The sequence below is a fragment of the Rutilus rutilus genome (genome assembly GCF_951802725.1).
Source record: "Rutilus rutilus genome assembly, chromosome: 2".
Classification (NCBI taxonomy): domain Eukaryota; kingdom Metazoa; phylum Chordata; class Actinopteri; order Cypriniformes; family Leuciscidae; genus Rutilus; species Rutilus rutilus.
The window spans coordinates 44,246,971-44,272,099 of record NC_140210.1 but is presented as its reverse complement, the minus strand read 5'-3'; the positions used below and the strand labels follow the sequence as shown (position 1 = coordinate 44,272,099).

The window sequence follows — 25,129 nt, the reverse complement described above, 5'->3', positions numbered from 1 at the left end:
TGGGCCCGGCATATGGACTGCAAGGGAGGAAGGTTGTAAAGGCCGAGACTTCCCTTGTTATAAGAGCATAGAAGCTTGGATATCGTATATAATTGGCAGTGTTGAAGTTCCACTTCGAAAGGGAACATCTCAGGTTACAACTGCAACCATGGTTCTGAGAAGGGGAATGAGACAGCGTGTTGTTGCCATGCTTTAAGGCCTACCTCCGTGTCTCATTCAGACAAAAGAGTTGATGACGTGTATTACAGGCTCCCTCTTATACTCACTCCACTAATGACGTCATGAACTGTCGTTGACCAATTAAATCACAATTGTTACTTATGTGTGTCATTGTGACTGGATCATTTGGTTTTGATGGCTGTCTTCAGTGAATAGTGAGTGTTTACAATGATTATGGGCTTTGTCTATAGGGACAATGGTAAATAAATCTGTCAAATTTATTCATGGAAGTAAAAATACTGTACCACAATGCCAAAGTATAGTTTGACTTATTTAATTTGACTAGCACATTATTAAATTGTTAATGTTTAGTTTTTTTGCACAGCAGTATTACAAGGTAAGGTTACATCATCAGAAAAGCATATTATATATATATATATATATATATACACACACAACAAAATAAATAAATATACAGGGTAAATAAATCATGACTGACTAAATTGAAGTGATGGAAATGCTACTCAAATGACTGACTGTGTTAGATATAGACAATTCTTTAAATAAATAATCAAGATTATGACAAGTTGCTGCAATTAGTGTTGGCTATGGTACTTCACTTAGGTCTACTCTCATTGCATCAAATGTTTCTATTTACAGTGTGTTTTGCCTGGTATCCTAACCAAATTGTCTGATTGCCTTCTTTTCAGTCATGGCCTCCTAATCATTTAAACAGATTGACCACATCTCTTTCCTCTGATAGCTGGTGGGTGTCCGGGTAAGCTATGACTGCCTTCGTATCACTTGGATAGATGCTGCATACAGGTGGTGGTAGAGGAGATTCCACTATTTTGTCGAAATGTTTCCATCCAATGTGAATTCTCATGTGAATCTTAAGGCTTTGTTTCACTGTGAAACTCTTTCCACACTCAGAGCAGACGAAGGGCTTCTCTCCAGTGTGACTTCTCATGTGACTTTGAAGGTGTCCTTGTTGCATGAAACTCTTTCCACACTCAGAGCAGGAGAACGGCTTCTCTCTGGTGTGAATTCTTATGTGTCTCTCAAGGCTTTGTTTCACTGTGAACCTCAATATACAATAAGGACAGGTGAAAGGTTTCTCTCCAGTGTGGATTTTCATGTGTCTCTCAAGGGTGCTGTTCATTGTGAAACTCTTTCCACACAGAGAGCAGGTGAAAGGCTTCTCTCCAGTGTGAATTCTCATGTGAATATCAAGGTTTTGTTTCACTGTGAAACCCTTTCCACACTCAGAGCAGACGAAGGGCTTCTCTCCAGTGTGACTTCTCATGTGACTTTGAAGGTGTCCTTGTTGCATGAAACTCTTTCCACACTCAGAGCAGGAGAACGGCTTCTCTCCAGTGTGAATTCTTATGTGTCTCTCAAGGCTTTGTTTCACTGTGAACCTCAATATACAATAAGGACAGGTGAAAGGTTTCTCTCCAGTGTGGATTTTCATGTGTCTTTCAAGGGTGCTGTTCACTGTGAAACTTTTTCCACACTCAGAGCATGTGAAAGGCTTCTCTCCAGTGTGAATTCTCATGTGATTTTGAAGGTGTCCATGCTGCGTGAAACTCTTTCCACACTCAGAGCAGATGAAATGCTTATCTTCGGTGTGAGTACTCATGTGTATCTTAAGGCTCCTTCTCACTGTAAAACTCTTTCCACACTGAGAACAGATGAAAGGCTTCTCTCCAGTGTGAATTCTCATATGAATGTTAAGCTTTTGTTTCTCTATGAAGCTCATTCCACACTGAGAGCAGGTGAACGGCCTCTCTCCAGTGTGAATTCTCATGTGTCTCTCAAGGACATGTTTCAATGTGAAACTCTTCATACAATAAGAGCAGATGAAAGGCTTCTGTCCAGTGTGAGTTTTCATGTGAATTTGAAGTTGTCCTTGTTGCATGAAACTCCTTCCACACAGAAAGCAGGAAAATGGCTTCTCGCCGGTGTGAATTCTCATGTGACTCTCAAGGTTACTCTTCACTGTGAAACTCTTTCCACACTGAGAGCAGGAGAAAGGCTTCTCTCCTGTGTGAATTCTCATGTGACATTTCAGCTGTCCTTGTTGTTTGAAACTTTTTCCACATTGAGGGCAGGAGAAAGGCTTTTCTCCAGTGTGAATTCTCATGTGAATTAGAAGTTGCCGTTGTTCCATGAAACTGTTTCCACACTGAGAGCAGATGAAGGGCTTCACTCCAGTGTGAATTCTCATGTGACTCTCAAGGTGTTGTTTTACTGTGTAACTCCTTGCACACTGGGTGCAGGCAAAAGGTTTCTCTCCAGTGTGAATGCTCATGTGTCTCTTAAGGCTCCGGTTTACTCTGAAACTCTTTCCACATTGAGGACAGGTAAAAGGTTTCTCTCCGGTGTGAATTCTCATATGAATTTTTAGCTTTTGCATCTCTATGAAGCCCATCCCACACTCAGAGCAGGTGAACGGCTTCTCCCCAGTGTGAATTCTCATGTGTCTGTCAAGGCTTTGTTTAAAAATGAAACTCTTTCCACACTGAGAGCAGATGAACGGTTGCTCTCCAGTGTGTATTCTCATGTGAGTATTAAGTTGTTGTTTCTCTATGAAGCCCATCCCACACTCAGAGCAGATAAAAGGCTTCTCTCCAGTATGAATTCTAATGTGTCGCTCAAGACTTTGTTTCAATGTGAAACTCTTTTCGCACTGAGGGCATGTGAAAGGCTTCTCTCCAGTGTGAATTCTCATGTGACTCTCAAGACTTTGTTTCACTGTGAAACTCTTTCCACACTGAGAGCAGGAGAAAGGCTTCTCTCCAGTATGAACTCTCATGTGACGTTTCCACTGTCCGTGTTGTGTGAAACTCTTTCCACATTGAGGGCAAGTGAAAGGCTTCTCCCCAGTGTGAATTCTGGTGTGAATTATTAGTTGTCGTTGATCCATGAAACTCCTTCCACACTCAGAGCAGGAGAAAGGCTTCTCTCCAGTGTGAATTTTCATGTGACGTGTCAGCTGTCCTTGTTGTGTGAAACTCTTTCCACACTGAGAGCATGTGCAAGGCTTCTCCCCAGTGTGAACCCTCATGTGAATAATAAGCTTGTGTTTTTCTATGAAGTTCATTTCACACTCAGAGCAGGAGAAAGGCTTCTCTCCAGTGTGAATTTTCATGTGACGTGTCAGCTGTCCTTGTTGTGTGAAACTCTTTCCGCACTGAGAGCAGTTGAACGGCTTCTCTCCAGTGTGAATTCTCATGTGCTTCTTTAGACTTACTTGTTCGGTGAAACACATCCCACATTGATGGCAAGTGACCGAATCTTCTTTCAGTTCCTTCAGATCTAAAACAAACATTGAAAGATTGATGTTAAAAGTAAATTCAAAGGCAGCAAAGATGAGATAGCCAACGTAATAGATGTGCACCCCAAACAATAAATCAAGATGAACATTGCTCAAATCCAATTGAAACTGAACATTTTATATAAAGTTGTAGACCTGTTACTATGTATCCTGATTAATTGCAAATTAACGTTTTGGGTTACTTGACTGTAACCCTGTTTCCTGAAAAAGTGTGAATGAGATGCTGCGCTTGATTCAGCGCTCTGAGAACACTTTTTTTGTGTGACCGGCTGTGAATATACACTATTACTTAAAGTATTGGGACACCCCTCCAAATCATTGAATTCAGGTGTTCCAATCACTTCCGTGGCCACAGTTGTTTGAAATCAAGCTCCTAGTCATGCAGATTGCTTTAACAAACATTTGTGAAAGAATGGGTCGCTCTCAGGTTGCCACCTGTGCAATAAGTCCATTCATCAAATTTCCTCACTACTAAATATTCCACGATCAACTGTTAGTGGTATTATAACAAAGTGGAAGCAATTTGGAAAAACAGCAACTCAGCCACAAAGTGGTAGGCCAGGTAAAATCACAGAGCGGGGTCGGCGCATGCTGAGGTGCACAGTGCGCAGAAGTCGCCAACTTTCTGCAGAGTCAATAGCTACAGACCTCCAGACTTCGTGTGGCCTTCAGATTAGCTCAAGAACAGTGCGTACAGAGCTTCATGGAATGAGTTTCCATGGCCGAGCAGCTTCATCCAAGCCTTACATCACCAAATGCAATGCAAAGCATCGGATGCAGTGGTGTAAAGCACGCCACCACTGGACTCGTGTGGAGACATGTTCTCTTGAGTGACGAATCACGCTTCTCTGTCTGGCAATCCGATGGACTGGGTATGGTCTGGGTTTGGCGGTTGCCAGGAGAGCAGTACTTGTTTGACTGCATTGTGCCAAGTGTAAAGTTTGGTGGAGGGGGGATTATGGTGTGGGAACAGTTTGGGGATGGCCCCTTCCTGTTCCAACATGACTGCGCACCAGTGCACAAAGCAAGGTCCATAAACACATGGATGAGCGAGTTTAGTGTGGAGGAACTTGACTGGCCTGCACCGAATCCTGACCTCATCCCGATAGAACACCTTTGGGAATAATTAGAGCGGAAACTGCGAGCCAGGCCTTATCGTTCAACATCAGTGCCTGACCTCACAAATGCACTTCTAGAGGAATGGTCAAAAATTCCCATATAAACACTCCTAAACCTTGTGGAAAGCTTTCCCAGAAGAGTTAAAGATGTTATAGCTGCAAAGGCTGGGCCAACTCAATATTAAACCCTGCGGATTAAGAATGGGATGTCATTAAAGATCATGTGCATGTCGGCCTAAAGGTAGATGTCCCGAAACTTTTGGCAATATAGTGTAGTTAGCATCTTGAACTTGAGTGCCTTGACTGAGAAGTTCAAGCCTTGATGATCTAAAATCGGATGCAACCCCCCATCCTTCTTGGGAACCAGGAGGTATCTGCTGTAGTAACCTGACTCTTTCTCTGGAAGGGGAACATGTTCTATGACCAGAAGAGGTTGCAGCTCTTGTGACAGTAAATGCGCCTCCTCCGGCTTCATGGTAGTGGAGACTATGCCGCTGAAATGCGGAGAACGGCGAACTAATTGGATTCTGTAACAGGAACTGTAACTGGAAATCGCTGCCCCCCGCAACCCCAGAGGTGACGGGGATGGTACAGAGGTTTCATGGGGGTGTCGGGAACAGGTGGGTAGATTAACATGCCCCGTACCGAGAGGGGGTACCCCCACAGGGCTGGGCGCAAGACCATCAGGACATCTTTTTGGAAATTATGGTCAAGAGGTCTTGCCTTTTTGGAGGCTGCTGAGAGCAACGAGCCGGTCCCCAGTCTTGTTTCTGTGCCTCACGTTAAGAAGGACCAGGGCGAGGCTGGATGGCCGGCAGCCCCTCCCCCTGAGTGTGGCGAGGAAGGAATTGCACGAAAGCTTCCTCGGTTTTCTTCACCTCCCAAGACCTGCTAACGACTGTGTTACCCGAGTCGCCAAATGGGCCGGAAGGTGCCTGTGAGGTTCAGCCACAGATGCATCTCCGTGCTAACCAAAGCACCCATTGAATGGCCAATGGCACGAGCCGTTTGCTTGGTTGCACAGAGGGGCAGATCTTTAACAAGCAAGATGAACATAATAAATATGAATAATAAAAAAAAGTTCATACAGTCTGTGAAGAAATTGTTCTATTGAACTAGATCTTCACCGAATAGGACTAGAACTTAGGATGGGCTTAAGTACACAAGTAACTTAAATAACATGTTGTTTTAAATTGTTATTAAATTACTTATTATGTAACAACAAGGGAACTCAGTATTTTAGTTTGTTGATGTGGGTAAATAAAACCAGCTACATTTTCATATGTCTCATAACACACCATAAACTTGAATGCTCTAGTTTAATACAAAAGCAACTGAGGATTCAGTATCAATATTACTGTAATATTTGTGCAGCGTTCACCTTGTTGTGACATCGATTTTTTTATATTGTAGTGGACTATTTCTTTTTCTTATCAGAAGCTTTAAGATAATATACAGGCTGTATTTAAACTCAAATCAATATTTCATGTCCACATATTTATTTTTATGGTCAGTAGCCATAGCTAAGCAGAATCAGAAAGCAATAAGTCAGGAGTGATAATGACCTGCTGACTAACATACATTCTAATGGTTTAAGGGCCAGTATTCCTTAAAACACACACTCTGGACACATTAACTCTCGCATTTAAAAAGTTATTAAAACAATGGTAAAATAAAAAACTATTACCAAAGCCATTTTACCATTAATGAAATACAATGTTTTTATATGATCACATTAAAGTAACTTGCACTGGATATGTTAGCAGGCTAAGCTAAGGGGTTGATCTATACACAATTGTAAGGAAAGGTAAGGTTAATAAAAACATTGTCTTCAACACACTTTTTGCAACAATTTCTTGTAATGCCATTTTCAAAAAATAAATTCCAACATATACTATTTTTATTTGAATTATTATAAACTTTAATTGATGTTCTTGTTCCCCAGTTTCTCTGACCTGGTTTACCTGAATTCAATGGTTTTATCTGCCACTAAATATATGTATTAGAACAAAACAAAATTAAATGGGAACACTTTTGTAAAATGTAGCATTATGTGAATAAACATTTAATGATGCTAAATATTATGCAAAATAATAACCTAAAAAAAACAACATTAGGAAACGTTCTGTATAAGCGATTTTTAGGTTATTTAAAAATAACCTCCTTGCAATGTTCTGGTTCTAATGTTAGGGGAATGTTCTGTGTTTGCTGGGTATGAGGTTTTTAAGAAAACCTTTGGATTATATTGAAAATGCTGGATCTCATGCTGTAGAATGAACCACAAGACTGCTATCATCAATAACTTAAATATAACTCAGAGATTAGACTCTAAATGAGCTCGGTGATTCAGGTCAAATGATTAGGCTATTATGTGAAAACATAACCAACACCACCTGATAACCTTTTCTCTTTGCTTGTCTGGCTGATATAACTCAGTTACAACTCAGTTAAAGAAAAAAAAAATCTGATATTAAAAACTAAAGGGACAAAACCCCAAGTAAAGCAAACACTGATCCCCATTAATGGTGACTTAAAAATGTGATTTTCTCCTTTGGTGATTCTGCTTGTTAATATCAGGTATCTTCAATAATGGTCAATCATCACTCAATTAACTCAATAACTTTAATGTGAACACTTTTCAGTGTTCATTTAACACTCTTATTTTAACACTTTAACACTCTTGAGTGTGGTCTCAAATAAATTACCAGGATAGTTAATTTAACACTGGATGTTTTGCTGTGTACTATTGTGGACATGAGAACATCACCTATTTAGGTTTAGGCATGAATAATTTGATACATGAGGCTTTTTATTGGTCACGATTAACAATAAACAGAATTAACAAATTAATTTAATTAATTTGTTACATTGTAAGTGACAAATAACAGTCTTACTCTGTCTTTTATTCTTCCACTCTTGCATAGGTGTCGTCTGGCAGGGTTTCGTCTTCACATCTGGTGCCTGTGTGGTCTGGTTGTTTTCAGGCTGCTCCATCTTTATCACTAGGAAATGTTCGATGCAGTTTATTTCATCAGTATCCATCAGTCAGGTTTCATTCAATCTATTCTCTAACATATATTCTACAACCAAAATTGATTTGGTTTGAAATCAGTGATTTGGCGTTCAAAACGCTGCTTGAATAAGCTTCGAGACGTTTGCGAATCCATGGCTTGGAGAGCTCGTCAAACTGGCCAAGTCACGTGATCGTTACGTCATATACTGTGTGTTCGCCGCTAGGGGGCGTTCATCTGTAGAACCAGAGACTGAACCCATGAACCAGTGTCTACTGTATTGATATGATTTTACCTGATCTCGGTTCAGTTTTATAATTTAGGTTCTAATCTGCAAACAGAATTTTTTGATTATATTTAATAGATTACACTTTCAAAACATTTGCTATTGGTTTGTAATGTCATTATAGCCTACATGTTTGGGCTGTATTCTTGTTGCATTTACATTGTGTTGACCAGCAGGAGTCTCCAGCGTAAAATGTTTTTTTAGCACTTAACCTGTAAAATCTGGATGATAAAAGGATTTTATTCAGAGATCTGAATAATCTCATTAGCAAATGCATAATCTTGCTTTTTTTAATATAAGCAAAAAGCAATCAGTGTAGGTTTAGGATAGAGTAAAATAGCTTTAAATGTTTTATTGTGACACTTTCATTTTTCATTTACATTTTTTACTACATATTATAAATATATTTACAGTGAAGGGTTAGTCCATCCCAAAAATGAAAATGCTTTCCTCATTTTGCTAATAAATTATTTATGGTTCACGCACCTCTGTGAGTCTATGCTATCCTTACACATACATTGCATTAGAACACTTATTGTAAAACATGACACTAAAATAAGCATGACATATTAAAAAAAAAAAAAAAAAAACATTTAAGAAAATAAAACTTAATTTTATTTAAACAGTGACAGGAGCAGCCTCACACTGGCATCGGTGAAAAAGCAACTGGTATTGCTTTAGTAAGTTCCAAAAGATCTCTCAAAGTTCCAGATGCCAAAAAGCAGACTTTATTGTTTCAACCAAGCCTGTGCCAGCTAAACATCTAAGCATCTAATCTATCTCAATTGCAGTTGTCTCTTTACACTGTTATCTGACCAATGATTGTGCACACAGGTACTTTCCATTTATATAGTTTATGGATATGATAAGACATGCGCGGTTGAGTGACACACAGGATGTAGGCTACACAATTTCCTGTGAAAACCCTTGCGCCAGGTCTAAAATATAAACAGGCAACACCCATTTTTTACAAGTTGACATAGCTGCTATATGCAATGTCCAAGCTTAATGAAACTTGAGACACAAAGATAGCAGCACATTCTGAGGACGCACACCAAGTTTAGTAAAATTCTGCCAATAGAGGGCACTACAAAAAAAACAAAACAATTATAACTCCGCAACCTTATGATCCATGAAGTTAAAAATTGGTATGCATCTTCTTTGGCGGACGTCCTAACTTATCCTCTAATATGACTCAGATTTAAAAAAAAAGCCCACCAGCAGCCAATTAAATTTCAGCATAATAACATCAAATCTGAATGACCTACCATAACAAAAATGGATATATTTCTACATTTTGTGAAAATGAATGAGTTTTTGTAAACAGAATATGGACAGATTTCTTATAAGAAAAGCTCCAGATGCTGGAACTTCATTGTCATGTAGCAGTGCCGAGCGGGTAGCTGACAGCAGGAAGAAGAAGAAGAGACAGTTACTTGTCTTATGTCTTCACCATTATCAGAGATCCATAGTGTCCTCTTCCTCCATGTCTGGTAAGTTGGGACAAACTGTCAAATGAAGCAATGGTTCCTAGCAAACTAAAACAGCATCTGACACACACACACACACACACACACACAAAAAAAATCACCCATTACTAGTAAGCAAGGATGGAGAATATTTTATTTGATTAAAAAGGCAACTCAAAAACAAGAGGAAGTTATGATGAAGAGTGCAAAAGTGTCCGAATAAGCACTGAGGGCTAGCTATCTTGTGGCTGACATAGTAGCAAAGTCACAAAAAAAAAAAAAAAAAACACACACAATTGCTGACACTGTAACCTTACCAGCATGCAAAGCCATTGTTAACACCGTGCTAGGACCACAAAGAAAGCAGCGAAACCAAATATCAAAGGTTCCCCTGTCAAACAATACAATTATCAGGTGAATAGATGACACATCTTCAGATATAGAAAGTTTGGTTTTGAAAAAAAAAAGATATTAGTGGGCACGCTCAGCTCTTGGCAAATGTTCGATTCGTAGATGGCGATAGTATTAAAGAAACTTGTATTTTGTAAATCAATGCCTGACAAAATATATCGTGTGACAACAGAGTATCTGGAACAGTGATGGTAGGAAGGACTGTCTCAGTATATGCGCTGACGGGTATGGACTGCGAAGGGCTTCTTTAGCAGAGTCAGAGTGCAAAGCCCACATGTGAAAGCCACTCGCTGCTTTTTACATCCAGAAGCACTGGTAACAAAGATATAGATATAGTTCGTTTCATCAAGACATTGAAGAGGCATCTATTTTTGTGAGGAAATGGGAGCAGAACATCAGATCTTATTACATACAGTCATTTGATGGCTATTGCGAGGACCAAGGTCCAAGCTCACCCTCTTTTGTTGAATAGGACCAACTTGATGTTTCCCTTGTGTAATGCACACTCAAAACAGCAAAGTCCTGTGACATCATATGACATAAGATTCATCTAAATTGAAATGTTAAATACAAGTCCACACATATTAAGAACAAACTCTAACCTTCAGTGAAGATTCAATATGGACTATGCTATATAAACCACATCATAAGATACATTTCAATAAGTTTGTTAATCATCCACATGGGCCATTAGTGCTTGGACCCTGACTATTGCGGCTATATTTGTTATTAGGGATGCGCCGATACCAGTATTGGTATCGGGTCCGATAGTGCCCTCGTATTTATTAAAATGCTCCGATACCAAAAAACCATACCATGCAGCCCAGGACAGTGTTTGTAAACAGTTGGGAAAGAAAAAGCATGTGTAACAGTGTATTGGAACCGTGAAGCTCTTAAAGTGACAGCAGCCTAATATAGGACTACTTGCTGCTCTCTGTGTCCTTAATGTTAATCTAACAGCAAAGGACAAAGAGAAAATCACTCACTGCTTTTGATTGAATAACTTTAGTAACTTTAATAAAGATTAAACTATATTTAATTTATATAGTAAAGACAATGCAGTGTTATTTTACATTTGATTTTTCCATTTCTGTACCTGAAAACTGCTGTTGAGACCTACCTGAAAAACCTGAAAAGCAGTGCTTTAAAAATTACAAATGATATCGCATCGGACCCGATTCGGAAAAAAGTGGTATTGGTGCATCCCTATCTGTTATTATAATATGAGTGTTGATGATGTTGCAGAGGCTCCCTCATGAAGGAGTGTTCACCTGACCAATTTTTCCCATTGATCTTTTATCAGACATGGCCTCCTAATCACATAAACAGATTGACTACATCAGACTTTTACAATAGCTGGTGGGGTTTCTGGTATGCTATGACTGCCTCCTCTGATGCTGCACACAGAGACTCGTTGAAAGGCTTCTCTTGTGTGAATTCTCAATTTTTTTCATGTTGAAACTCTTTCCACACTTGTAGCATTTCCATTCTCTCCAGTGTGAATTCTGATGTGACATTCAAGGTTGACTTCTTTTGTAAAACTCTTTCCACACTCAGAGCAGGTAAAAGGCTTCTTTCCAGTGTGAATCCTCATGTGTCTCTCAAGGTTTTGTTTCACTGTGAAACCCTTTCCACACTCAGAGCAGGTAAAAGGCTTCACTCCAGTGTGAATCCACATGTGTCTCTCAAGCTTTTGTTTCATGTTGAAACTCTTTCCACACTCATAGCAGGTAAAAGGCTTCTCTTCAGTGTGAAGTATCATGTGACATTTAAGGTGGTTTTGTTGTGTGAAACTCTTTCCACACTGAGAGCATGTGAACGGCTTCTCTCCAGTGTGAATCCTCATGTGAATATGAAGTTTTTTCTTCTCTGTGAAACTCTTTCCACACTGAGAGCAGTTGAAGGGCTTCTCTCCAGTGTGAGTCCTCATGTGACTGTCAAGGTTTTGTTTCACTGTGAATCTCTTTCCGCACTGAGAGCAGGTGAAAGGCTTCTCTCCGGTGTGACTTCTCATGTGAATTTCAAGGCTTTGCTTCATCGTGTAACTCTTTCCACACTCAGAGCAGTTGAAGGGCTTCTCTCCGGTGTGAATTCTCATGTGACATTTAAGGTTTTGTTTCTCTGTGAAACTCTTTCCACACTGAGGGCATGTGAAAGGCTTCTCTCCAGTGTGAATTTTAATGTGGCTATCAAGGTTTTGTTTTACTGTGAAACTTCTTCCACACTCAGAGCAAATGAAAGGCTTCTCTCCAGTGTGGTTTCTCATGTGAATATCAAGGTTTTGTTTCACGTTGAAACTCTTTTCACACTGAGAGCAGTTGAAGGGCTTCTCTCCATTGTGAATTCTCATGTGAATATAAAGTTTTTTTCTCTCTGCGAAACTCTTTCCACACTGAGAGCAGGTAAAAGGTTTCTCTCCAGTGTGACTTCTCATATGAAAATTAAGGGTAGTTTTCGCTGTGAAACTCTTTCCACACTGAGGGCAGGTAAAAGGCTTTTCTCCAGTGTGAATTCTCATGTGACACTCAAGGCTTTGTTTTACTGTGAAACTCTTTCCACACTGAGAGCATGTGAAAGGCTTCTGTCCAGTATGAATTATCATGTGCTTTTCAAGGCTTGCTTGCTTGGTGAAACATATCCCACATTGATGGCAAGTAATATAATCTTCTTTCAGTTCCTTCAGACCTATAATAAGCATAAATCAAAAGTAAAAAATTCTATTTAAGGACAATAAATGCGAGATAGACAATGTTTTAGATTTGCACCCAATTTATTTGCAACAGATGTCATTGTTTTATCTTTGACATACTAAAGGTTAAATATTTCATCCTCAAGGTCTTGTTATTAAATCTGATTAACAGGGGTATTATCTGTTAGATGCATTTTGCTATAGCCTTTTCCTCTATTAGACACTGGTACTAACATCCATCTCATTTGTCTAGGGCTGCAAGATATTGGAAAAAAACTGATTTAGAAAATGTTGTTTTCCTGTGATATAAATTGCGATATCATTTGAGTGATTGGGTGTTCACAACTCAAACCTCTAGTAAGCTTAAGGTGAACAGAGCTTCAGCAGGAACCAATGAGGTTCATTGTTGTGTTACGCAGCACATTTGAGCTTCCTCAAGAACCAATTAGGTTCATTTTTGTGTTACGCAGCACATTTGAGCTTCCTCAAGAACCAATGAGGTTCATTGTTGTGTTACGCAGCACATTTGAGCTTCCTCAAGAACCAATTAGGTTCATTTTTGTGTCACGCAGCACATTTGAGCTTCCTCAAGAACCAATTAGGTTCATTTTTGTGTTACGCAGCACATTTGAGCTTCCTCAAGAACCAATTAGGTTCATTTTTGTGTTACGCAGCACATTTGAGCTTCTGCAAGAACCAATGAGGTTCATTTTCATGTTACGCAGCACATTTGAGCTTCCTCAAGAACCTCTTAGGTTCATTTTTGTGTTACGCAGCACGTTTGAGCTTCCACAATAACCAGTGAGGTTCATTCTCATGTGTTACGCAGCACGTTTGAACCTCCGCAAGAACCAATTAGGTTAATTCTCATGTTACGCAGCACCTTTGAGCACCTTTGAGCGGGAACCAATTAGCTTCATTCTCGTGTTACACAGCACTTACACATTTCATTCCATAGTTATTTTACTATAATACAATGTATGAATCATCTCAATTATCAAATCCTATAAACATTTTATTCATATAAAAATCACTTTTTTTTTCTACAGCTATTGGATTATTTAGTTTAAATTAGTCAACTAATGTAAAAAAAAAAAATTGTTGGTCTGAGAAATCCATATACTCTGAAACATGCTGAGTTAAAAACAACCGTTTCTGGGATATTTGGCAACCCAGCGCTGGGTAAATATTGGACAGGTTATTTTAACTTTTTTAACTTGCTGGGTTGTTTTTTGACATAGTGCTGGGTCAGTCAGGCTTTTCATATAAAAAAAAAAAATATATATATATATATATATTATATATATATATATATATATATATATATATATATATATTATATATATATATATATATATTAGGGTGGTCCTTATTTTTAAAGTCTCCAATTGTCATGCTCTTAACCCTTCAAATTGTTCCTTTATATAAGAAAATACAGCATGCCAATTTGTATGGCAGTAACATAATAATTACTGGTAGCTCAATAGCTTTAAACTTTCTGAGATTTTGATGATTTTCGTAAAAACAGATCATTTGAATTGGTATTGTACCTGGCTAGTAAAATTCCAAAAGAATCTCCATAAAAACATCTAATGCACCATATATTACTAAATATGTATTTTAGATACATATCTCAGTTTACTTATTGTAGAAACTAAATCCAAATTAATCCATCCATGACCCGGTTTAGCAGATTTACCTTTCCTGGTGGAATCAATACATATTTCTATTGATGATCACCTTGGTTATTGTTTGGGTTTAGAGCACATTTTTTGGTTAAAAAAATTACATTACGTTCCTTGAAATTGACCCGGAACTTTGGCCGGATCAAGCAGATTATCAGGAGGCACAGGCAACCATACATGCAATGAAAGTAGTCGAGAGAGGAGTGGCTCTGATTCAAGAATACAATGGCTATCTCACACACTCTGAAGAACAATTGCAGTTTCTCCTTCATGTGGTGGAAGATCACAGACGGATCTATCCAGACTGCAAAAAGTCAACACTGGCTGCTGAGCATCAGAAATGAGGGATTGTTGAAAACTTTGTGCTTTTTTGAGATTGTTGTCATTGTTGTCATGTCAGTGTTGCTCTGATTTCAATAAAATGTAGTTCATTTGCAGCAACTTTTAATATTACTTGCATATCACAATAACGCCGCACATCTTAACATAGGCAATCTTCCACAAGATTGAGCTACCTCTAAATATCATTTTTTTGTCAACATTTTTGCATATTTCTAATTTTGAAGTTAAAAGGAACAGTTTAAGAGGTTATATATATATCAGGGCCAGTTTATATAGGCTAGTAGCTACACTATTTTTTTTATTCAATGGCAAGTCAGTATTTTACAATCAAATAGCCTACATAATTACAATCGAAAAGTATTTTTAGTAAACGTTGACATGAGCAGCAAGAGCAGCCTATGGGAATCTGTGGGAAGAACACTGGTCTCAGTAGACTGTTCCAGTTAATTAAATGACAATCTTATATATTCCTGTTTGAAAAGTTACATTAAAAAAGCTTTACCTTGTGCCATCTTGTCTGTCAGACATTAGTTTTTTTAACCGGTTCAACCCGTCAAACGCATAGCGCGAACACAGCTGCGAGTCGTCGCAAGCGCACTAGATCAATAGCGCTCCTATTATAGTCAGTGGAGCGCACGGCAGCTTCTACACGATATTGACCAGCGCTGGGTAGGTATGTGAGGGGGTTCATCATTTGTATTAACAGTAAAATTGATCCAGCAGCTGAGTTACAGAATAACTACCCAACATAGGGGTAAAAAAATATTAAGAATAACCCAATAAAATTATGCAACAGGCTGACCCCAGCATTTGTGTTTAAAAAAAAGAAGGAAAGAAAAAGAAAACCTTACATGGTCCTTCATTCGTCCATTCTTGCCTCGGTGATGACTGGCATGTTTTCGTCTCCACATCTGGTGTGGTCTGGTTTTTTTCTTGAAGCTCCATCATTATCTCCAGGAAATGTTCGATCCAGTTTATTTTCCAGATCGCTCAGTCAGTTATTTATCCTCTTCTTCTTTGGGAATTGATGGCAGCTTGCATCCAGAGGCGTTACACTACTGCCATCTTCTGGGTTTTTTACTTCGTTATTCCAATTACATCATTATTGTCCTCATCAGATCTGTCATTGTTTAAAAAAAAATTTGGCTGCAAATTATATGTTCTATATAGTTTCTAAAACCTGATAATAATCAGGAAAAAAAGATTAATACATTCCTTGATTTTCTTCCTTTAAAAAAAAACATCGCTTTGGAAAATGGAAAATTTAAAACTCCATTTTCTCCCCCATTTTTCAACCTGCTGTACAGTGTAATAGCGATGTGATTATTCATGAGATATTGTTTGTTTATTTAAAGAGCAGACCACAAGGGCAATTGTCTAATAGTGTTACCAAAAAAAAAAAGAAAAAAGAAGCAGACGAAAGGTAGACTGAAAAGAGCGTGTGCCACATACGTTTATTCACATAGCAAATTTATCTTCATATAGCAAATTTAAAATATTCATTATATATTAATCAAATAAAGTAATATTAAAATTGTGTTATTTTTCCTCACAGATAAATCTCTACCTGGTATGTTTTTTTTTTTAATAGTCAATAAAATAAAACAACAACATACATTTCACGTGTGTTTACTATAAGAAAACAAAACCAGACCAAAGCTGCAACTTTTGTGAAACAGTTTATTTAGCTGTTAAAATAATGTAATCTGTGGATTGGAATAAAGCATTCATTCAAAAACGTCATTATGGTATCAAAATCTGACTAGGCCAAATATTCTAAGGAATGTTCTTTGATGACTCTTTTGAGTACACATACAAAATAAGATTGAATAAACCATTTTTCTGACCAACGTTTCTATGTATGGGTACAACTACAGCACCAAAACAAGGGAGTAGTAATTTCCATTTAGGAATGGACAGAAAGAGTAAAAGTGATGTAAATAATAAGCCATTGATGTAATTTATTCTTTCTGTCAATTCACTGCTGGTAAAATGGGATTTCAATAAATATTGGCTGTCTATGCTGTAGAAAGGCAAAAAATTAAAAAGGTGCTACCTGAATAGAGGAAACAGAGAAAAAAGGCTGTTGTCTTCTCTTTTCCAAATGGGTAGGAAAACTTCAACACCCATAATGCATTGGGCATGTTGCCGTCCAAGGCCACTCCCACCAGTCTGCTGACGCCTGACCAAAGTCATATACCACCTTGCTTTGGTAGGTAATACTTCTTAGCAAATTTTTTACTTTTAATGGTGTCGACTTGTATTGAATTCAAAGAGTAAACATATAGCGAGAGTAAGTTATTTTCAGTTTCCAGTGAAGGATCCAGCGCATTGCAGTGGCTAAAGGCTGCAAAGAATCATAAATATGGAGAGAACGCTACGACTGAAAATCTGAAAAACCTCTATGTTTGTAGTCAACATTTGTAGTCAATTATAATCAAACTCTATGATTACGAACACAGTGTTTTAGGCCAAATGAAGGGGGAAAACTGAAAGAAACTGCCGTTCTGTCATTTCAACCCAACCCCCGAAGTACACCATCGCGTACAGGTAAGAAAGCTGTTGCTATAGTGTTTAATTTTTTACCACTATGCTGTTTAAAGAGTAGACATAGTACAATACAATTTTCAGTGATAAACCTACCTTTACAATAACAGTCCAGTTAATAACTCTCTGTCTATCCCGCTGTCCCGGACAGCAACAAAGTGTCAGATCCGGCCCACATCAGGTACACATGGTCCTTGGGCGGGAATACAAAAATCCAGAAGTATAACATGTCAAAAGCCTCAAAGCTGTCAAAAGTCCGCCAATAAACGTGAAACAAATAAATGTGAATTTATTTGTCCATGTAAAATAGAGAATGAGTTAACCTTGCTCATTTACACATACTACCGACATTGTAACAATACGAAGTGGGTTCAAAATCGGCAAAGTTACACTTTAAGTAAAGATTTGGCTGGATCAATTTAAATGTGCATTCTCACCTGTCCTACCATGATCATTTTTAATCAAAATAATGTCTCTGGGTTACATTTGTAAGTGTGAAGCTGTGTATGGTGTTGGCCCTCATGAGATCCGTTTTTAGTGGATGTTTTCCTTGGGAAGTGAAAGGCAATTAAGAGCAAAATAAGTGGTATTGAACGAGAGAATGAAGAGCTCTATTCCTGCTCGAAATGCAGCCTTCCTAGCTTCCTCATGAACCACCCAGAAATGTGTACTATCACTTTTTTTTTCAGAAGGAGTGGGCTCCCTCCAAGCACTTATTCTGGGTCCAGAGTTAGAAGAGGTCTAGGACCCGTAGGCCTTGCCCACCAGTCTAGATGTCATCTGACATGGTTTAGAGGGCAAGACCGGAGCCTTCAGAGAAGACGCCGGATGGGCTGAAGGAGCCTGAGACCTAAGAGGGATGTAGCATTTGAATGCCGCAGACTGAACCCTAGCCTATCTGAACCACTTGACTACTGTGTCAAGACCGGTACATCAAGGAGAATGAAATTCTCCTTCTTCTTTATCCTTGAGAGGTTCAAGCACAGATGCCTCTCCGCGGTGACCATTGCAACCATGGGACGGCAGATGGCACGGGCCGTCTGCTTGGTGGCGCGGGGGGTGAGAGGTATTTCAGGAGGTCAGCCTGATAAGCCTGCAACACCACCATAGTGTGCAGAGCCTGACCTGCCACTTCGTAGGCCTTGCCCACCAGTCTAGATGTCATCTGACATGGTTTAGAGGGCAAGACCGGAGCCTTCAGAGAAGACGCCGCACCAGGGGAGAGATGGATCAAGTGCCTCTTCAACCCAGGGCATCTTCTCATACCAGTCCCTCCACATTCGAGGAAAATCAAAGCACTAGAGGTTACTAAGCAATAGTACCCACAATCTCGACACCTCAGAATGTAGATTGGGGAGAAACAGAAAGTTCATGAGTGAGGAACATCTTTGACCCACCAGGAAATGCTCCTAAAATCTACTTGGAACAACTTCTTTTTACTTCTTCTAACACGTGGCTAACGGTGAAGGTGGGCTCACTGAAAGTGTCCGCTTCAACTCTTGTTACATCTAGCTCAGGGGTGTCCAAACTCAGTCCTGGAGGGCCACTGTCCTGCAGAGTTTAGCTCCAACCCCAATTAAACACACCTGAACCAGATAATCAGACCTTGATTATCTGGTTCAGGTGTGTTTAATTGGGGTTGGAGCTAAACTCTGCAGGACAGTGGCCCTCCAGGACTGAGTTTGGACACCCCTGATCTAGCTCCTCAGAGCCAGATGCCATTAGCATGCCCTCCCAAAAGCATCGTTAGCCAACTATGGTCGCAAGTTCCATCGTTATCAGCATAGTTCAACGAGTTGTGTTTCCCGAAACCATCCTTCTAATGAACATTCACAAACAGCATCGCAAAGTTGTGGCTGAAACGACAGCTCTCGACCTGTAGTTAGAAGCAGTTTCTTGTTTGTATGACGTGGACTCAATAAATCCTTATCTGGGGCCAAATAAGCAAGCTGACATTCAGTACAACCTGTGAGATTTGAAGCGTCGTTTTTGAAGAGTGTGCATATGCGAACGTGCTCTACTACGTAATAACGAGCCTATAATCTGGAAATAAAGCAAAATTAGTCCTCAGATGCCATGTCCCTAATTTATAGCAAAAAGTCTAGTATTAATTCGATCTCAAACGATTAATTAAAAGTAGTTATTACTTCAAGTTTGTGACATCATTAACCAACGTGGTTGAACGACAACTTTGGACAATATGGTTTCAAGAAAACAGTCGTGACTTGCTAGTTGATTTCTTCAACGATGCATCATACTATGGTAGTGAAGCAGTGAGTTGTGTCGTTGTACGGGAAACACACCCCAGATCGGAAGAAGCTGCAGAGCGACTGCCAGCCGGCACTGCTACTCAACTGACTCAATTTTTAAATAATTAACTGAAATTATGACTATGGGTAACTAATTGTAAAAACTATTGGTTAATGCATTTTATTTAGGTATAGTTTTCCTTGTATCAAATGTTTACAATTTACAATGTATTCTTGCTGAGGTTCAGCGTCTCCCATTATAATGAACAATAGAAACACTTGCTTGAGTAGGGGTGTTAACGTGGCATCCCGACCAAATTGTCCCATTGGTCTCTTATCAGTTATGGCCTCCTAATTACATAAAATATTGACTACATCACTCTCCTCTGATAGCTGGTGGGGTTTCTGGTACACTACGACTGTGGTCACTTCATTCTGATGGATGCTGCACACAGGCGGAGGAAGAGATTCCCCCACTCTGTTGAAAAGGCTGCTTTTCACCAGTGTGAATTCTCATGTGTCTCTCAAGGCCTTGTTTTACTGTGAAGCTCATTCCACACTCTGGGCAGCTGAAAGGCTTCTCTCCAGTGTGAATTCTCATGTGAATCTCACGGGCATATTTCACTGCGAAACTCTTTCCACACTCGGAGCAGGTGAAAGGCTTTGCTCCAATGTGAATTTTCATGTGTCTCCCAAGGTTGTTTTTCATTGCGAAACTGTTCCCACATTGAGGGCAGACGAAAGGCTTCTCTCCAGTGTGAATTCTCACGTGATACTCAAGGTTTCGTTTTACAGCGAAACTCTTTCCACATTGAGGGCAGATGAACGGCTTTTCTCCAGTGTGAATGGTCATGTGACTGTCAAGGCTTTGTTTCACAGTGAATCTCTTTCCACACTGGGAGCAGGAGAATGGCCTCACTCCAGTGTGAATTCTCAAGTGATTTTCAAGCTTTTGTTTTACCGTAAAACTCCTTCCACATTGAGGGCAGGTGAAAGGCTTCTCTCCAGTGTGAGTTCTCATGTGACTTTCAAGGCTTCGTTTCACTCTGAAACTATTTCCACATTGAGAGCAGGTGAACGGCTTCTCTCCTGTGTGTGTTCTAATGTGACGTTTAAGGTATTCTTGTTGTGAGAAGCTCATCTCACACTGAGGGCAGGTGAAAGGCTTCTCTCCAGTGTGAATTCTAATGTGAACTTTAAGGCTTTGGTTGGCTGTGAAACTCTTTCCACACTCAGAGCAGTTGAAAGGCTTCTCTCCAGTGTGAATTCTGATGTGAACCTCAAGGCTTTGTTTCAATCTGAAACTCTTTCCACACTGAGGGCAGGCGAACGGCTTCTCTCCAGTGTGAATTCTCATGTGCTGCTTAAGGCTTCCTTGTTTTGTGAAATGCATCCCACATTGTTGGCAAGTGATATAATCTTCCTTCAGTTCATTCCGATCTAAAATAAACATTGAAAAAATCAATGTCAAAACTCAATTCAAGGACAATAAATTTAAAATAGCCAATAGCCAAAGTAACAGATCTGCAACACAGACCACTGGTAGAATGTGACATAGGTATGTCACAGTGAGGAAATTTTCCCACCGTACAAACTTGCAACAACAACAGTTTTACCGATAACACCGGAGGGACAGGGGGATTTTGAACGCGTGCTCGCTTTTCATCATGGGTGCTCTATGGATAGGCCTATAATTCATGGGCATCAGGAAGCCGCTATCTATATGCAGGGTATTGAAATCGCTTTAGAATGCGCGCTTAGTTCCGCATTTGTGATGTGTACTCTGTGTATTGAGGCTTTGTACACCGTAAAATCCAACAGTTGTTCAAACTAACACTTTTGAGTTCAATTTACTTAATGTCTTAACTTAATTGTAAACATTTAGTAATCTGTGCTGTTGACATACTATTCCTTGTTTACTCCAAGCTACCAAGTTAAGATTAATTGATTGGTTTGAGTACCATTTTGTCAAAAAAAAAAAAAAAATTGTTTTAAGGTGGGGCAATTCTTCATTCTCATTCCCTCCAATTCTGCACTGTTTGAACTCACCATTGTGGTGATCAGTGTTCCCCTTTGGTTGGTCACTTAGAACTTCATTTATATCATTGTAATTATCTTCCTATTAGTGCAGCAATGCAACAAGAAATCTGTTATTTGGTTTCAAAGGAAGGGAACTACTAAATAGGTTGCTTTTAAAAGGTTACCTATCTTCTAACTAAATCCTTAACTAGTCTATTTTTCATGTTGAATAGTGATCTTTTAAAAATTTGAGAAAGTTTTAATTGGGTTGATATAATACCTTTATATGTGTGACAATATTTTGTAATTGACCATGCTTAAGTCACAAACAGATTTCAACATTCAGCATGCAAAACACAACAATGGTAACAATAAGCCTACATTTTATTTATTATTTATTAGTTACTAGAACTCTTGTGTAAGATACTAAGCATTTGTCGGTACAACATACTACTCCTATTTCACTTAGTTTTTTTAAGGTAATTGGTTTGCATGCTTTTTTTTAAGACTAACTTATTAGATTTTAAAGTGTACAGTGACTGCACATTTTACAAGATAAATACTAAGAATCTGTTGCACACCAAATCCACCGCCATCGTCCTGTCAGTCATCTCTTCTTACTCGTTGCGTGATAAGTAAAATCTGACTCTGTGTGCATCCGTTGTCCAACTGAACTAAATAGTTTTTATTTCTATTAAAAAAACTAAACAACAGTGCGACACGGAGGCCAGGCATGTAATCTGTGTACAGCCGAACACTGTGTAACAAAAACTACCGCAGCAAGCATAATGTGACAGTTTGTCTTTGACAAGCAAATGGTTAAATCCGTCATTCTAATGTTCTTGCTATTAAATCTGGCAAGACTTATACAAGGTTATTATCGATTAGATTAATTTTGCAACAGCATTTTCCCTCTATTAGACACTGTTAGGTCCCATTTATCGGCTACTACCAAAATCCAACTCACTTGTTTGTCAATAAACTGGATCCAAAATGTATATGATTTATTTGGAGATGGTGCCCTAAAGAAAAACTGCATTATCCACATATATAGAGGGGACATATTGTTCTCAATTTTTTGATTGCAGTGATTTTTGAATTATGTTTCTTGTTGCTATGTGGATTTATAATGAACTATTATATTGTGTAAATTTTAAGTCAATATAGGGGTAAGATTATAAAATAAAATATATTTTTTATTTCCTTTTATTTATTTGGTGAGTAGTTTTAAATGTGTAATAAACATGATAATATACTGTCAGGGATGAAGGGATGTAGTAGTATTCACCCTTAAGGCGATTTATTATTATTATTATTCTGTGAAGCAACTTTAACTTCACATAATCACAAGTTCATTGTGTTTATAGTAAGCAAGCTATGGATCAAATTCATCACTATGTCTATTACAATTCTATTTTGCAGCTTGCAAAAAAAGGCAGTCAATGAAGAAGAATGTGTTTGCTTGCAGAGTGTAGTTATGATTTTTACACACACGAAAAAGGAATGAATTATCAATTATCCAAGCAGCTAAAAAAGATGTTTTTCTGCTGCACTTGCCTTCATGGTTTCAGTCAGCTAATTAAAAAACATATAGTTCCTCCTCCCAACTATTGTGGTCAACTGAACATCTTAAGTAACAACACCTTTCTAGGCTTTACAGGCATAAATAATTTGACACACTTGTATTTATTAGTCACGAACAACCATTAACAGAATTAACACATTCATTTTTTAACATTTTTTAGTCTTTGTAACTTACAAATAACCAACTTACACAGTACTTTATTCTTCAGTTTAAGGCTAGGCGACTGGCAGGTTTTCGTCTTGACATCTGGTACCTGTGTGGTCTGGTTGTTTTCATGTTGCTCCATCTTTATCGATCAAGTTTCTTCCACAGATAGCTCTCCATCAGTCAGTTTTGATTCAGTCTATTCTCTAATCGAGATTCTACAACCGCAGCTGGTTTGCCATAAAATAACAACAGCTTTCATGTAGTCACAGGCGCTTTATAAACACTGCTTCGAGAAGATCCGAACGTAACCGTTCTTTGTTTCGAATCTGTGATTCGGAGCGCGAATCAAACTGGGCAGGTCACGTGGTTTCAGCAACGAACGAGGCGTCGTTACGTCATGTATACTGGCGAGGGCGTTGATCTGATGAACCCATGAAAACGCCGGTGTAACATTTGAAGTAAATAAACTGGATTAATACATTAGTCATAAATTAGTTCTATTCAGAGACGGAGAGTGTAGCTATATGAAGTAGTGAGTGACACACTGACCAGCACCGTTTTTTGAATGCTTGGAAAAACAGCTGAATAATAGGCTCGTTTGAGATGCGCCATGCCTGAAATTCAGCCGAGACTATGAGGCTGTGAGTGAAAGAGGAGTGAAAAAGTGGATCAGACACCTAAGAGATCAAAGGAGGATATCCCGGGATTCACACTGATGCATGGCATTGCTAATAAACTGGATGCAATTTAAATTCTGTTAAATAAATATGAACAAGACTCCAAAAGTACTTATTTAATTTAATTCGTTTATCAATCATTTTATGCTTTAATACAGACATGTTTTTATATATTTTTAGAAATATGAAAACAATCGTATCCTATGTAAAGAGATTGCACTGTCCGAGAGTTTGGGAATTTTCACATTCACACATAATTTATACACATAAAAACATGATATCAGAGTTTTAAAATCAAACCTTTTAAAAGTACAATACATCACGGTTTTAAACCAATGAGCGTTAAGCTGTGTCGTCAGCAAGTCGATACCCATCCTGCTTTTGATCAGCGGCGCCAGTGGAGAGCAACTGCAGAACCCGACGCGTCCGCCTCGCTGTCGCGAGAGTTTTTTGACATACGTGTGAGCATTTATTCATCTCACTGGCACAAAAACAGATTCACTATTCCTCAAAATGGATGAAAACAGTGAAACGCAAACTCAGAAAATTAAACAAATCTGCAATAATTAAATATTTTAAATTACACAGAAACACTTAAAGGGATACTTCACCTCTGGGAAGATGAATGTGTATTTAAAATAGGTCATTTAAGTAGAAGAAATGTGAAGAAATTTTTGAATTTGGAGCTTTCTAGACTGAGAAAAGCCAGAAAATATATTTTTGGCTTATGTGGATGAAAGACAACAACTCCCAGAATGCACTTGCTTCGCTGTCTTAGGAGGCCACGCCTACCGGTAAGAGTGCAGTTTAAAACAACAAAGCTAGCCTACGTGATGAGTTTGCGAGGGATTTAGAGATAGCCCAAAATGTCCGGGATTCGGCTTTTGCGTTCTACAGTCGCCATTCATTCATCATGTTTACTGTGGCGAGCAGGACGAGGCTGACGGCCGCGGGAGAACGGCGCGAGGCCGGTGGCGTCATTACTGAGACGCGCCGGGTCTCGCAACCCCTTACGGAGGAGCGGGAATTTTTCTTAGCAATGGTAAAACGCACATCAACCGATCACTTGTTTAGCGTTCATGTAAACACTACATTCAAATTCACCAATCGGAATGAATTCAGTTAGATTGAAACAAAAGGTGTGCATGTAAACAAGGAATAGCGACCGCAGAAAGCAAAAGCTGAATCCCGTATATTTTGAACGATCTCGCCCGCCGGACAAGTCCGGGAAAAGGAGGATGGTTACTTACTCAGCTTTCTCCTACTATTCAGCTTTCTCCACAGAACAAGAGCCTGCTAGCTTAGCTTCCAAAGAAAGACGGCTGACACTGTGTACATTCTGTGAGTGAGATCCCACCCTGTATGGGCGGGCTGAAAACATGCGGAACAACGCCA

General features: G+C 39.0%; 2 protein-coding genes across 3 annotated transcripts; both read right to left on the bottom strand.

Moving 5' to 3' along the window:
* Positions 1 to 501: 501 nt before the first annotated feature.
* On the bottom strand, positions 502 to 15,516 carry LOC311279406 (uncharacterized protein). Its single transcript, XM_084390869.1, has 4 exons — positions 15,362 to 15,516; positions 11,268 to 12,479; positions 7,512 to 7,661; positions 502 to 3,480 (listed from the first exon to the last, which is right to left on the bottom strand). Exons 1-4 carry the CDS (start codon positions 15,456 to 15,458, stop codon positions 884 to 886), a joined length of 4,056 nt encoding a protein of 1,351 aa, XP_084246995.1. The 5' UTR covers positions 15,459 to 15,516; the 3' UTR covers positions 502 to 883.
* Positions 15,517 to 18,768: 3,252 nt separating this feature from the next.
* On the bottom strand, positions 18,769 to 23,390 carry LOC311286106 (uncharacterized protein). Of its 2 annotated transcripts, none has more exons than XM_084402144.1 (2): positions 23,100 to 23,390; positions 18,769 to 20,746 (listed from the first exon to the last, which is right to left on the bottom strand). In XM_084402144.1, the coding sequence occupies exons 1-2, from the start codon at positions 23,194 to 23,196 to the stop codon at positions 19,737 to 19,739; spliced, it is 1,107 nt and encodes a 368-aa protein (XP_084258270.1). In that variant the 5' UTR covers positions 23,197 to 23,390; the 3' UTR covers positions 18,769 to 19,736. The 2 variants fall into 2 exon arrangements, with proteins under 2 accessions (XP_084258270.1, XP_084258269.1); XM_084402143.1 differs by having other exon boundaries at positions 23,085 to 23,345.
* Positions 23,391 to 25,129: the final 1,739 nt, after the last annotated feature.